The sequence below is a fragment of the Ochotona princeps genome, chromosome 24, assembly GCF_030435755.1.
Source record: "Ochotona princeps isolate mOchPri1 chromosome 24, mOchPri1.hap1, whole genome shotgun sequence".
NCBI classification, from domain to species: Eukaryota; Metazoa; Chordata; class Mammalia; order Lagomorpha; family Ochotonidae; genus Ochotona; species Ochotona princeps.
Window position 1 is genome coordinate 16,963,025 of NC_080855.1, and position 16,211 is coordinate 16,979,235.

The 16,211-nt window shown below is 43.7% G+C and overlaps 1 protein-coding gene across 1 annotated transcript in view; it reads left to right on the forward strand.

The window, feature by feature from the left end:
• GPR139 (G protein-coupled receptor 139) overlaps positions 1-13,592 on the forward strand; it is a 31,663-nt gene extending 18,071 nt beyond the window's left edge. The window contains exon 2 of the mRNA XM_004586781.2: positions 12,409-13,592. Coding sequence (XP_004586838.1) covers positions 12,409-13,343 — 935 coding nt within the window. The 3' untranslated portion in view covers positions 13,344-13,592. The remainder of the gene's footprint in view (positions 1-12,408) is intronic.
• Positions 13,593-16,211: the final 2,619 nt, after the last annotated feature.

Consider the following 16,211-nt stretch of genomic DNA (forward strand, 5'->3'; position numbering starts at 1 on the left):
ATGCATCCCAAACCCTTCTAAGCACTGTCTGCATGTTCACATCAACTTTAAGAAGTAAGTTTTGCTGTCAGTCCCACTTTACAGGTGAAGAAAGAGAGGTACAAAGTTCAGTAACTTGTCAAGGTCACTGTTATTATTTTGCCTTGTGCTGCTATCATAAAATATGTAATATAGAAATAAAAGAGGATTTCTTAAAGATTTAGTTATGTAAAAGACACAATAATGGAGAGACAGAGATGGAGGGAGGAATGAAAGGAAGGGGAGAGAGAGAGAGATCTTCCAACTGCTGTGGTGTGTCACTCCCCAAATGGCCACAACAGTCATGTCTTAGCCAACAGCTCCATCTGGATCTCACCCATGGTTGCAGTGGCCCACGCACCTGGGTTATCATCTGCTGTCTTCACAGGCACCTTGGCAGGCAGCTGCACGGGAAGTGGGAGATTCCTAACAGCATTCTGGTATTGTGTGGCATTGTAACAAGTAGCAGTTTAGCTTGCTGCACCCTAACTCTAGCCCTCAAAAAGAAAGTTTTCTTTGGCTCATGATTCTGGCCCCTGAAAAGTGTAAGCAGCATGGTGCTGGCCTCTGGAGAGAGGCCCCTGGCTACATCACCTCTTTACAGGAAAGCAGAAGGAGAAAGTGGCCACGTGGGGAAGGGAGAGGCTACACAGAGAGATAAGAGACCAAGTTAGGCTCACTTGTTCAAATATGTATTTTAAAATCAGAGAGACAAGGCCTGGCGCCGTGGCCTAGTGGCTAAAGTCCTTGCCTTGAACATGCCAGAATCCCATGTGGGCACCAGTTCTAATCCCGACGGCTCCACTTCCCATCCAGCTCCCTGCTTGTGGCCTGGGAAAGCAGTCGAGGACGGCCCAAAGCCTTGGGACCCTGTACCCGCGTGCAAGACCTGGAGGAGGTTCCTGGCTCCTGGCTTCGGATCGGCACAGCACGGGCTGTTGTGCTCACTTTCTCTCTGTCTCTCCTCCTCTCTGTGTATCTGACTTTGTAATGAAAATAAAATAAATCTTTAAAAAAATCAGAGAGACAAACAGACATCAGGGTAGGCAGAGATATTCTGTCCACTGGTTCATGCCCCAAGTGTCTGGAACAGCCAAAGCTATAGTAAGCCAAAATCACAATCCAGGAGCTCAAACCAGGTCTCCCACATGGGTGTGAACTATCACTGCTGTCTCCCTGAGTGTACATTAGTTGAAGCTGAGCCAGGACTCAAACCCAGGGCCCCACCTACTAAAAGTGCAGTCCCTTTCAGTACAATTAACACTATACTTGGGACCACAGCAACCATAAAGCAAGTGTGGATTAAATATGAACCCCTTTACCCACACTCATCACCACTGTGCCAGGACCACTTTGCCTTGGTTTCCTGCCATTCCCAGGATGCTTAGGCCTATAGCCTAAGTCACCAGGACAGCTGCCCTCCTTCACCCACTGTATTCAGCTGAGACAGGTCTGAAGCTGCTGCACCTCCTCCCAGCATACAAAGGTAGGTGTTAGAAGGTCCCAAACGCAAAGCTATTTCCACATAATTGAGCCTCCTTGACCGACATGTCATTGGACTGTGTGCTTGGGCTAGAGACACAGAACACAATTTCTCCAGCCACAGAAAATTGCTCCCCAAGGCCCCAGGGTAATTAGACGTTGGCCTGTACCTTGTCCATCTCCCAGCACAGGTGCGGTCACTTGCAGCCCACATGCAAAAGCGGGTGCTGAACTAGAACAGAACGTTCACAGGAGGGTGACCTCGGAGGGCATGCCTCAGGGCCACGTGTACCAGGGAATTTTCTCATGTTCTTAAATCCCCAGATCCTGTGGTGCCTTCCCTCTGCTTGCCCAAGAAGAGGGGGAAGCATGCATTGTGGGGGAAGACAGTCTCTCTGGACATTCCTGCCCTTTCCTGTCAAATGCTGCAAATGAGGAAGCTACAATACCAACCCCTGTGTGAGTTTCCCTGAGGTGTAGATAGGGGCTTTTTATCTTTACCTTCCTCCCTCTCATCTCTCTTTGCAATATTTGTGGTTTGCAGAGCAATAACCAGCTTCTGACTGTAAAACCTGTAATGCTTAAAGCCCTTCCATGACTTTCTACAACTCTGGACAAATCCAAGTCCAGTGTGGCTACATTTGAATTGATGCTGTTACATTTTTACCTCTTCTCCAGCCAGGCCTCCCTGCCAATCTTCCGTCCAATCAGGGTGAGCTGATGACATACAGACATGAGGTTTAGCAGCAGTAGCTTGCCCTGGAGGGTAGCCATATGTTTAAGTATGGAGCCAGCATGACCAGCCTTCTGATTCTCAAAATCATCTCAAAACCTGGATTGGATACTCCAGTGTGTAAATATGACAGATAATTCCAAAACCCTAAAGATGCACTTGCTACCCAGAATCTACCCCTCCAGACCACCAATCTGTGACCTCTATTCTGTATCAAGCCCCCGTGGCACAAACAGACACCCTCTGGGCCTTGGCACATTGCATTTCCTCCCATCAGCGCCCTTTCCTTCCCAATCATTTGATTGACTCTTTTATCATTACACACACACACGCCACTTCCTCCAAGAAAACCTCCCATGACCCTCTAGGTTGAATCTGTTCCCCTTCTTCAGTTCTCCTATAGCGTATTCTCTTTTGCACCCCTGGGTGTCTCTGGATTTTCTGCCAGGATAGAAGGACAGAAATCAGCCCTTCTGACTTACTGAGACATCTGCCATGTGCACCAGAATGCTGGATACAGCGGGGAGGGAGACTGGCTTGAGTAATGTTAATAAAGATACAGAATCCTCCTCATGCCACAATCCTGTATGATTCAGCTGGTGAGCAACCAGAATGGCCTTCACTGAGCACTCCCCACATAGCAGGTGCTCTTGCTGGTCCTCTGGTTATGTGAACTCACTTAATTCTTAGGAGAACCCTGAAAGGCAGGGATTAGTGACCCTCTTCTTCAAATGAAGAATAGTGAAGCATAGATTGCTGGAGAACCTTAACCAAGATTCCCAAAATGAGGAGTTTGACAAACTTGGGATTCAACTCCATGAAATATGGTTTCAGAATTACTACTTTAACCTCTCTACTTTGCAGCAAGAGAAAGGCTCCGTGTCTAGAGAGAAACTGTCATGCTCAAAGAGAAATAAATGAATTGTATTTCTGAACAACTATATGTCAGGCATGGTACTAATCCACACTTCTTATGAGGGAACTGATAGTCTCAAAATGATCTCACTAACACACTGAGCACCAAATTAATTTTGAATTAATTTCCAATTACCCTGGTGACAGTACCTGATTCATTTTCTGCAGTAAACCCTTGGTAGTCCTCTCAAATGTGTTAACCAGCCCTTTGTATGTCTCCCAAGCTGTGTTAATGCATATGCATAGTTCTCCCTTCAGCAGATATTTGATAGATGCCATAATTATCACCCTTGTTATGGATGGGAAAATGGGGACACAGAATGGTTAAGTAAATTGTCCAAAGTCACACAGCTATAAAATACCAGAGGCATGTTGCAGTCTAATAGCCTATCTCCAAAGTCTATACTCTTTGCTGCTCATCTTTCTGGGGTGATTTTAGGAGACTTGAAGCGACTTCTTGAAGTGGTCATGATTGTAGTTATGCTCAATTCTCATGGCCTTGAGAGTGAAGGAGCTCATGGTACGTGGATTAACCATTAACAACGTGGTCTGGAACTTTTGTCTGTACTTGCTCATTTATTTTCTGAATATCGTGTTATTTCTGAAGTTGAAACTGTTGATAAGAGACTGAATATAAAAAAGCAAGTAGGGACCTGAAGTCAGCAGTTGACACCTTGCAGTTATATGGCCTTAGCTGGAGGGTACTCACCTGTCCCTAGGAAGTAATCCCCTGAGACAAAAGAAGCCCCAAGGTTGAAAACCAGCTTAAGTTATTGGATGAAGAATTTTACTTTTGATGCATTGATTATGTTCCTAGTTCTGGACTATTTCACTTGCAGTCACACCTCCCTGCATTCACTCATAGCATACCCCATGGTGCCACAGTGAAGCTTTCTTTAGCCCCCTCCTCTTGTGCCTGTGCAAATGACCAGGCCTCCTGTGTCCTCACACTTGCTGTTGGGTCACAGAGCCATCTTGTTAGAGGAACAGACTTCCAACCCCTCACCAGGAGCCTCAATACTGGGAATGGCATGTGCTATTTGAACAACAAGGAGCAATTCCTGAAAGATGCATGACTTACCCAAAACCACAGAACTAGTAGGTGGCAAGGAAGAATTCTGCTGGACCAGGACAGAACTGTCAGATCCAGGGAGATGCAGCTCATTGGCTTGTTTGTGCAGTATGGCATCCCTGTGTCTGGTGCAGCACGTGATACATAGTGGGCAAGCGACTCAGTATACATTTGTTGGGTGAACACATGAATGCTAGCTTCCTTTAAGTCTGCCTTTGTCCTTGCCTGCATGAAAGAACAAGGAAGGGTCACAGAAAATGATGGCTTTGTGATGACTGCATTTTGTATGCACAATTGATAAGCTATTTGCCCGCAGCTAAAAATACCCCTGGCTGCCATTGGATGGATGATACTTAACGCAAGATGTTTAATCAAACAGCGACAACCCAAGCAGAGCCACAATTAGCCTCTGATACCCCACTGAACTCCAAATGAAGCACCGGAAGCTTGTGACTTCCTGTTGGTCCTCTGGCACCCAATGACCATCACCCTGGGCCCTCAAAACAGCAAATCTCAGAGCATCCTCTGCTCAAGGCAGGTACCTTGCTGGAAGTCAGGAGACAGTGTGGAGAGTTACTGAGCATACAGGGTGAGTGCTGTGGAGGGTTAGCCAGTGGGAAGCATCATTTGACATGGGAATGGGTAGTGGGGAGAGTCTGAGTTGTATATCCTGGACTTCAAGGAAGTGATTAGATCTCAGGTGTGTATCTCTCACTCCCAGGGATTCTTTTGTAATGAATCCTGCCCCCAACTTTCCTAACTCCATGTTGTCCCAGTTGTTCCATACTGTTGAAAGGATTTCTGTTAAATGGTCCATTCCTCTAAGCTAATGGTGGAACATCCAGATAAGTAGATGCACAGAATCAGCTCTAGAGTCTAGAGTCCAGAGCTAACTTCCATCAAACCCCAGCCCAAGTACCATTGTTACCATTGTACTGATGGGAGCTCTGAAGCTCATAATGTTAGTACAAATTTACCAAGAACACCAGCTGGAAAATGCAGATCTAGGAGACTTCCCAGACCTGCCAGCATCCCAAATGCATATCTCTCATCTTGAGCAACCTGTCCTTTCTAGTGACTTCCATTTGGTGTTTGCTGGAGAATCACCTGCTTCTCCAAATCTTGTTCCTGCAAAGCCCTGCCCCATCTGTCTTTGTGACAAACTCCCAGAACTGAGAAAGTGCAGCTGCTCCATCACTTGGTATAGAACTTGACCTGGGATGGCACCATTGAGTGCTTACAAGATGCTTTTCCAACTTGCCAGTTATGCTGTTTTGAACAAGTGCCTTTCTCTGTCTGGATATCCACTTCCTCATTTGTCAGTGTAGGCCAGAAACATGCAATCCACCTGTCCTGTCTTCTCCACAAGTTATCCCTAAATCAACTCACCTTCTAAACATATTCAAATTATTTTATAAGCAAACATTTTTCACTGCCCTACCTGGAAAAACAATAGTCTTCCAATACCATTTAAACTAAATGTGTGACTTTTGAAATGAAAATGTTCATCACATAAAATCATGCCACCTATACAAAGCCACCAACATATTATAGGTGTTCATAAACAAATGCATTTTAGTACTGAAAAGTACAGTTTGGAAACTAGAAGATCTGTTAGCTCGCTTGGAAATGGTTTTACGATCAAGGTCTAGCAATTGTCATGGTTATTGGATGAAGATGCTCCTGGTCAAAGAGCTAGAATGAATTCTACTGCCCAGAGAAGGTCAATTGATTGGCAAGGCTGACCTCAGCCCTGCCATCTGAATGCTGACTCACTTTTGCTTATAGTCCTGCGTCAGCCTGCCCTGGGATGCAACCATTTGAGCTCATAGTGCCTGCAGGAGGGAGCCTGCCCAAGTCTCAACCAGTTTTAGTCTGCACTGGACACCACTGGTTTGTGTCTGAGAAAAGCCAGGGAGGCAGCACCATGGATCCAGGGCTCAAGACCTATAGGATAAACGCACACCATCTATCCCACCTTGGCAGACATCACCAATTCATCACAGTACTTCTGAGCCCAACCGTGGTTGAAAGAATGCTTTTGAACATGGTCCTCAGACAGCCACAACCAATAGATGGAGGATTAAACATGTTTGCCATCCCTGCATTATGCTGTGCTCTCATCTTTGTAATGAGACCTAATAAAAGGAGAAACAGAGAAAGGGGGAACACTAACCCAATCCTAGCTCTGAAAAGAATTCACTTGAGTGCTTTATTGTGGATATGGGTAACACAATGTCTGTAGGGTTTCCACAAGAAAAAATTGCAAAGAAGAACATGACTGTGAAGCTACAGAAAAAATAAAGGATCTGTGAAACCAGAAACTACAATATTCAAAGAGCAAAGACCATTTCATACAGGGGATGCAAGAGTGATCATAATGTTTCTGAAGAGTACATATGTCCATTGATGACAGCCAGTGCTGTTCTCTACCAAGCAGAGAAACCAAGTGGTGGTAGGCATTGAGAAATAGCTGTCGCTAGAAGACCTAGGTTAGAGGCAATGAGGAACATCCTGATAAGTTGGCAGGGTTGTCAGTGCCTGGAATAAGCTATGAATGGAAACCAGAATCTTCTCTGGGATTCCTTGAGACCTTGGACCCTCTCCCACTCATCGCTGCATCAGGCACAAGGTCTGACCTCTAGTGGATGCTCAAGAATTGTCTGCTGAGCTGAATGGGCTGAGTTTTCAAAAGTAGCAATAATCATTTCTTTGTCTGTGTGCCAGGTGCACAAAAGTGTGCTAAGCATCCATCCATATCGATACATACCTCCTCCTAACATTCCAGGAGGGCACTATTTGTGGTGATGCCCATTTCACAGAAGTAGGAATGGAGGCTCATATCACTTGTTTGTCATGGAACGATTGCTAAATGGTTCTTGTGGAAATTGAACTCAAACTGTCTTCTGCCAGAAAGTATCCTCTTAACCACAACATTCTCAACTCAGAAAGGTTCCTTTGCACCCAAATATTTGAGATTCAGCATTCAAAATATGAAAAGACAAAAGGTCTCAACTGTAGGAAGAAAGCTACTCATTCCCAAGTTTCCACCATGGGATAAGTGGAACAGTGACACATGATGGCCATGGGCAAGTAGGCAGGGCCTGAAATGGTATGCACATGTTGGGACAATTGCCTTATGGAAGCTTCTTTCATGCTGCTCTGCTTGGGGCCCACCCAGCATTGAGGCCCCCCACCACAAGACCTCACAGCACCAAAACGACTGAGTTTTTACCCTGAAGCCAAAACGACTGAGCATTGAGTTTTACCCTTTTCATCCCTTTGCCTTGCTCCACCCTAAGATCAAAGGAGGGAAAGTAGCCATGATGGAGGTGAAGCAGTGTCCAAGAAGCAACCTCCAAGAAGCAGTGTCCATCACTCCTTTGAGTCTTCATTTTTCAGTGTATCAGAGTTCTTACCTAAAAATCCTAAAAATCCATCCTTGAGGAATCCCGGGAGCAGGTAAGATAACTCCACTGGACACTTGCTCATAATCCCAGGGTATGCATGATAGGAGGGCTGACCCTTCTGATACAAAAGATAGGCAACTTTGGGCATGGAGAGATGTACTGAAGTTGCAGGGGATGGTGACTGAAAGGAGTGAATGGATCTCTTCTCGGAAATTCACCTGAACATAATTTGGATGCAGAGAAACAGGATTTGCAAAAGGTTATGTCACGGGTTTCATTAGCCCAGATTAGCAGTTCTGTCTCTTGAAAGCTGTGTGACCCAAGCCACTGCACTCATCGGTGACCTGCTCTTGGTCACGCGATACCCTTGCCATCCGAAAGTTATTCTTGATGTCTAACCTTAATTCTTCTAAATTTAAAGTTTGAGCTCTTTTCCTTCATACTAGTTCTGTTAGCTGCCTGACAGGGGGAAAACATGAGAGAGCGGTAAGGAGGTAGGGAAGAAGGAAGGAGCAAAGGAAAGCACCCTTTAAACTTGGGTGGTGAGGATGCAAGTATTTGAATCAACAGTCACTACTTCCCAGAGTGTGCTTCAATAAGAAACTGAAATTAGAAGCAAACCAGGCACTCTAATAAGGGTTGGGAAGGTGGATCCCAAGTGGAATGTCTTACCCACTGCATCAAATGGCACCCCACTTCTTTCTGATTTCTAATGCAGAAATTTAATCTGTAAACAGAGGAAGTGAAAAGCCTGATTTAGTATCCTAGCTCACTATCCTCTACCTGTGGACCTTGAAACATTGCTTTCCAACTTAAAAGTAATGTCTCATCTGCTAGTTTTATTCCTCGTAGGATTGCCATCTCAAGGACTCTTGTGCAGGTGATAAAATGGCCCAGCCCTTTCACTCTTCTAGAAACCCATTACAGGAGAAAACATGCATTTTGCCCATTCCCATGTCTCCAGTACTTCATACAACTGCCTGACATAGTCAATACCCAGTTCCTATATGTAGGTTGGATGGCTCTTGGTAAATAGTTGTGCTTCTCTGAGAACTTGCCAGGCATTGTTCTAACTACTTTATAAAAATACCCCCTGTGAGGTGGATATTCTTATTAACCCCTTCTTATAAAGGACACTGAGGCATAACAAAATGGATCCAGTAAATAGTAGGGCTGGAACTGCACCATCGGTGGCCTAGTCCCAGATTCCACTGTCTTAACCACTGAGCTCCCATGCCCTTGGCTCAGTGGGAGCCCCACCCCTAGACCTTGAGTTCAATGAAGCTTTGACTATGTAAGCAGTAGAGATTGGAAGGCAGATATTTGACCCAGTCTCTTCTTGGAAGCCCCACCCTCTACTCTATGTGCCCACCAGCAGTTGTAACAGAGACGACTCCCATTCATCCCTTGAGACCTTAGCCACTTACATGCTGTTTCTGTACCATCTTAGTAGAGATTCTGAATATGTTCGCTGCCAGTCTGCATCCACATTGGGCCTGAGCCCACTGAAAGAGGATGGCAAATACATCTTGAAAGAAGTTCTGGAGGAATAAAAACTTTTTGAAATTCTTCTCAACAGAGCACAGCCAGCTTTTTAATTAAAAAAAAAAAGTTGGTAAATGAAAAAAGGTGCCTCCAAAACAAGTGGAAATCAATAAAAGGGTCCTTAACTTAATACTCCCAACTCCTGATGCTTGCCCCCACCTCAGGGCTTCTGAACATGCTATTTCTTTTGCTTGAAGCACTCTTTCCTCCCACACTTTTAGTCTAAGGGTCTTTCAAATCTCAGGCTGAACATCACTCCCTCAGTAAAGCTTTCTCTGATCACTACACACAAACAATCCCTGGGAAATCCTATGTCAGAGTGCCTGGATTCAAGACATGACTTCCATCCCTGACTCCACATGGTATGTGCAATGGTCAGGGCTGGGCTGGGCCAAAGCCAGAAGCTGGAAATTCAACCCAGGTCTCCCACTGTGGGTGGCAGGAACCCAAGATTTTTGAGCCATCATCACTGTCTCTCGGGGTATGCATTAACAGGAAACTGGAGTCAGTCATTGAAACCAGGCACTCATATGGAATACAAACATCTTAACTGATGTCCTGATGACTGGACTAACAACTCACCTCTAAATTTATCATTTAATTCCATTTTCCATGTGTATCTTAAAATATCTTCATATGTACTACTCAAAGACATCCTCACACTTAAATCTTTCTCATGAAGAGTCCTAGCAAGAGATTAACTATAGTGGTTCATAATAGAAAATCCTGAAACCAACTTAAATATGTTTTACATTCAATATAACAAATTGAAGTAAGTTCATGCATTGGATTTTGAATTGCTGTATAGATGTTAAAATGAATGAACTAGATTTATATGAATCAATGAAAATGGATGTCAAAACCATTGTTGAATGAGAAAAGCAGCATATAGAATAGCAGGATCAGTATAAAAGAATGTAAGATCCTAAATACTGCATCACGAAGACAGCACATCACCTAGAGACTACACGATTTGTTGTGAGGGAAAGCAGAAGGGAGAGAAAACCATGGAGATCCAGCTATTTCAAAGGGAACTTCTATTGTCCCTAGAGTGTCACTTCTTTTTAAAACAAGACCTGGAGAACAGGTACTCAATGCAATGGTTTAGGCGCCTCTTGGGATGCCCGCATTCTTTATCAGAATGTTTGATTCAAGTCCTAACTTCTCTGCTTCCAATCCGGCTTCCTGCAAGTGTGCACCCTGAAAGGCAGGAGGTGATGGCTCAAGCATTTGGATCTCTGCCATCCACATGGGAGACCCAAATGGAGTTCCAGTCTCCTAGTTTCGGTCTGGCCTATCCCTGGGTGTTGTGGACATTTGGGGAGTGGACTGGAGGTTGTCTATCTCTCTCTGCCTTTCAAATAAAACTAAAATGTATTTTTAAATGAACAACTTGATAAAGAGCAGAAGCAATCATGCCCAAATGTTTAGAATTGTGGAACTTGCCTGATGAGTGCACTGGGCCATGTGGGCCTGTATGTTGTGGGACATTCTAACCTGTGAATGATTGCATGGGTTTTTAAATGGCTACTAAGAAGGGAAGAGTGAGGATGAGGGAAAAATGGAACTTAGCTCTACCATTGGACCTCAGACAAAGGTTGAAGATCTTTCAGGCCCTCCCTGGCAGAATAGAATTGCTCGTGTTCAAGTGTCAGGTTTGAATATGAGAATAAAGATATAGAGTAATTTCCAGATGTTACCCACTAGAATATCACTTTGGAGTGTCTCCAATGACCTTCTGAATGCATCTTATTCAGAAAGACATTTGTTTTTAAAGCTGATGAGAAATTAAGTGGATGCATTTTCAAAATAAGCCTGATTCCAAGAAAAATAATGCATTGTCATTGTTTACACAAACCCTTATATGTGTTATATTGACCTATAATACAAGTAGATTATTTGCTAACTGATTTCCCTGAGGCAGTACAACTTGATGGTGGAGAACAAGAAAGGGAAAGAAATTTGCATTGCTCTGTTAGTTTTAATTGCACAGCAAGTGTATATGTTACACACATTTGTTTAAAAGAAAATAAGCCTATTTTATTTTAGTATGAATCTCCAGGACATGATCTCCCTTGCTCCTACAAATTCTTTTTTTAAAAAGACGTATTTGAACCTGGTGCAGTAGCCTAGTGCCTCACCTTGCATGTGCTGGGATCCCATATGGGCACTGGTTCTTATCTCAGTTGGTCCACTTACCTTCCAACTCCCTGCTCGTAGCCTGGAAATGTAGTAGAGGATAGCCCAAAGCCTTGGGACCCTGCACATTTGTGAGAGGCCCAGAAACTCCTGGCTCCTGGCTTCAGATCAGCTCAGCTCCAGCTATTGCAGCCACTTGGGGAGTATACCAGTGAATGGAAGATCTTTCTCTCTGCAGATCTGCCTTACCCATAAAAATAAATAAAATCTTACTTTAAAAATAAATAAAATAAATTAAAAGACATTTGTTTTTATGAGAAAGACAGAGTTACACCGAAAGAAGGGGAGAAAAAGTCAGAGAAATCTTCCATTTGCTAGTTCATTCTTAGATGCCCACAATGGCTGAAGCTGAGCTGATCTGAAGCCAGAGGTCAGGCATTTTTTCCAGTTCTCCCACATGGGTATACAGGCCCAAGGACCTGGGCAACCCTCCACTGCTTTCCTAGGCCATAAGCAGGGAGCTGGATCAACAGTGGGTCAGTGAGTACTTGAACTGGCACTCATATAGGATGTCAGCACATCAGGCAGAGGGTTAGTTTGCACTGGCTCCTGATCTTCCCTGTTCATATAGTTCTAGATTTCCCCTTATTAAAAAGTGCAAGTTCCAAAAAGCTCTCAAAAGGCTATATTGTCCATCTCAGCCCTGTTTTCTCCTTGCAGTTGGACAAAATAAAGAACATGGGATATAGGATCAAAAGATCTAAGTTGATCCTGTCCCCAAGATTTACTGTGTGCCTCGAAGTTGTTCAATATCTACAAGTCCAACTTTCATTTCTAATATGTGGATAATGGCAGCACCAACTCTCCTGCATGGGTAAGGACCAAACACAAAAGAATATGGATAGGACCTTGCTATAATAGCCATGTGTCTGTAAGAAGTGTGATTGGCAATACAGAGCTTGTTCCATATTAAGCGGGGTTCAGTCCTTTCGACTTCGCTGGAAGTGTTCCAACAAACCTATGCCTAAGGCTCCTAGTAAATGAAGAATTCATCTTTGCTTCAAGAGATAAACCCAATTCTGTTCTCTCCACAGCAAATATCTTGACAGTGATCATTCTGTCTCAGCTGGTGGCTAGAAGGCAGAAGTCCTCCTACAATTATCTGCTGGCCCTTGCTGCTGCTGACATCCTCGTCCTCTTTTTCATCGTGTTTGTGGACTTCCTGTTGGAGGATTTCATCTTGAATATACAGATGCCTCAGGTGCCCAACAAGGTCATTGAGGTGCTTGAGTTCTCCTCCATCCACACCTCCATTTGGATCACTGTTCCTTTAACCATTGACAGGTATATCGCCGTCTGCCACCCACTGAAATACCACACTGTCTCCTACCCAGCCCGCACCCGTAAAGTCATTGTCAGTGTTTACATCACTTGTTTCTTGACCAGCATTCCCTATTACTGGTGGCCCAACATCTGGACTAAGGACTACATCAGTACCTCCATGCACCACGTCCTCATCTGGATCCACTGCTTCACCGTGTATCTGGTTCCCTGCTCCATCTTCTTCATCTTGAACTCTATCATTGTGTATAAGCTCAGGAGGAAGAGCAATTTCCGCCTCCGTGGCTATTCCACAGGCAAGACCACTGCCATCTTGTTCACCATCACCTCCATCTTTGCCACCCTCTGGGCCCCCCGCATCATCATGATTCTCTACCACCTCTATGGGGCACCCATCCAGAACCCCTGGCTAGTGCACATCATTTCTGATGTGGCCAACATGCTGGCCCTTCTGAACACAGCCATCAACTTCTTCCTCTACTGCTTCATTAGCAAGCGATTCCGCACCATGGCAGCTGCCACACTCAAGGCCTTCTTCAAGTGCCAGAAGCAACCCGTACAGTTCTATACCAACCATAACTTTTCCATAACCAGTAGCCCATGGATCTCACCAGCAAACTCACACTGTATCAAGATGCTGGTATATCAGTATGACAAAAACGGGAAACCTATAAAAGTATCCCCATGATCACGGAGGATTGGCACCCAATGCCTCTGTCTAATCCATTTCCAGGTGGGAGGGTTCCTATCCTGAGCCAGACAGCTCTCCTGTCTCCACTGCAAACCTGCTTTCCTGTCTCCACTGACTAAGCGGCTCTCAGACTGGCAGGTGAGAAAGGACAGAAGAGAAGGAAGGAAAACATGGATCTCATTTCTATCGACACATTTGCTTTCATAAAATCATGTTGGCAGCAGCAGTTCTTATCAGTTTGAAGATGCCACTGGAGATTGGAAGCACCATTCATCATCTTGTGAGTGGTAAAGATACACAGCAGAGAAGTAGCCTGTGACTTAGCACCATCCGTGGACACTGAGAACTTCTCGTTTATGTGACACACCAAACCACAATAGCTGAGCCCACACTCTACTTCTGTTAACCGAAGTCACCCATCACTTCCCTGTGCCATTGCCAGCAGCTAATGGATGCTGACTGATTTGGGACTTTTCCAAGGCACCCTTTGTGCTAGAGCAGGGTGCGGTCTCCAAGTGACCCTAAGCATCCCTTGTTGCAGAATGAGTGACCCTGTGGGGCTAGGGGGATTGTTGACTCTCCTCCAAACCCTGGCCCAGACTTCTGTGGGAAGGCTCCAAGCCAACACAGCTATTGACCCTCTGATCTGAGGTCTACTATGTACTTTTCTATTTGCCATGATGTATAGATTTTATCTATCTCCTCCAACACAAAGACCCTGCCTGGTCCATGGGGGGAAAGGAGGAATTCTTGAGCCCAGAAAAACAAAAAAACAAAGCCCTCTCTTGCCATTGTTTGAATCCATCCAGTGTTAGCTATATACAGTCCCTTTACACCAGTTGCTTCTTATTGTGGTACTGTTTCTGCTTGCTGAAGAAGCCTTTTATGTGTAGATTTCCAACCCTGCCTCCTGGCATGCTGAAGCTCTCACCAAATGATTTTGTCTAAAGTGACTTCCTAGTTAAATTTAATATCCAAGGATCAGGAATTGTAACTCTCTGGGTATGAAAGGAGGCTTTCTTAGCTCTGCCTCCCAATTCAGCTGGCATTCCTGTAGCCATAAATGTAGGCACAATTGACATGGAAGAGTGCCCTGCTGACCACTTCTTGGGCCTTAGACACACATGGATTCCAAGGGCTATGGCAGTTTTTGGTGGAACTTCTTAACCCAGGTCCTTTGCAAAATGATAGAATATATATTTATTAACATGTTTTTCCTTGTCTGTCCAAGGCAAGAACATTTCTAATGTAAAGAATAGGGCTCCCACACACATGCTGGATTATATTAGATCCCTGTGGGTCGAGTGATATGTTTTTGAAAAGGAAATCCATGTGGGAGTTCCTCTTATAACTTTTATGCCTCTCTCCCAATGTCCCTGTGTTTGAAGTCACCCCTGTATTGGAAGAAACCTCTGTAGATGATTTTGTAATGGTGCGACATTTTGGTGACCAAATAAAGAGCAGACGGTCCACCTGGGACATTTGGTTCCCCAGGCTGGATCTTTACTGAATTTTGTCCCTCAATTAGAAGACAAGTCTTTGCTTTTTAAGGGAATTTGCAATAAACGAATGAAATAGAAAAGGCCCTAGGGCAACACAAGCCCTAAACTTCAGCCAATGCCCTCAATACTAACACAATATAATTTTTAACTCATGTTAGTCTTAATGATCCTAATTATCACTTCTTTTAAATGATTGCAGACCCAAGAATTCAATTCTAAAGTCAGTGCAAAAATACAAAAACCTGACAGAGCCAAAGTTAACCTTTGCAAAGTCCTCAGGAACAATCCTGACTGTAGATCATATTCTGTTTTTAAAAAACTAATGCAGCTAAGCTTTATCCCTGGCATTGATCAGGTGTTTGTCTCTTTGGCTGAAAATAAGACAAAATTGGCTTGTATTTAGGCATCGTGTTGTCTGATGCTCACATGCCCGAGAATATTAAGACAACTTGAATTCCCAGTAGAAGTTGTCCATGGAAGCTGTTCAACTAAGAGACAAACAGATGACTCTGTCCCATCTTGTTTACTCCCCAGGGCCTAGGTTCATTGACTACAATGGTAGGCATATTTCCTCATGTACCTTATATTGCATTTCTCTCTCTTTGTCTCTTTTTTGCCAAGCATGTATAGTTGTGTGTTCATTCAATGTGTGTATGACTTAACTCCACCATACTCCCTTATGAATGAACATTGACCAAAGGCTATCTATACTGAATATAATATATATATATTTATTTATTACTTATTTTTAAAATACATATATATATATAGCTCTGAAACAATGCTAGTTTGAGCTGTATGTGAATGAGTCAAAGTGCAATATCTATAAATATTAAGCAATTTCTTTTTAAGAATGTATATAAGATGGAAATAAGTATGTGAATCTCAATGCTCTCTGTTCCACATTTTTTACTTGTATGTAAAAAGTAATCCTTGATATTTAAAAACTGGATGTGCATTCCTCAGACACTCATTTATTACTTCTCTCAACGAAGTAACTCAACCATGTAGTGTTGTAATCTCTTTTTTTCTGACTCTATATTTGGCTAAAGAATATTTTTTTAACGATCCAATTCTTGAAGTCACCCCAGTGATTTACTATGTTCTGCTTAACATTTATAGGAATACCCACTGGGTTAGGTTGACACATATCTCCTAAAATTTATTTCCACTCATCTAAGAATTTTTAATTTATTATTATTCATGGTATTATTTATGGGCAGTAACTGAAAAGTATGGTTGGTTTCAGTTGTGTGTGTGTTTGTGTTTGGTTTCAGAACATGTAAGCCTTTTTCTTTTGGCCAGTTTTAGAAAATTTTGAAGCCTGTCATGTAAACAGCTACTACTGATGGCACTCAGTAAT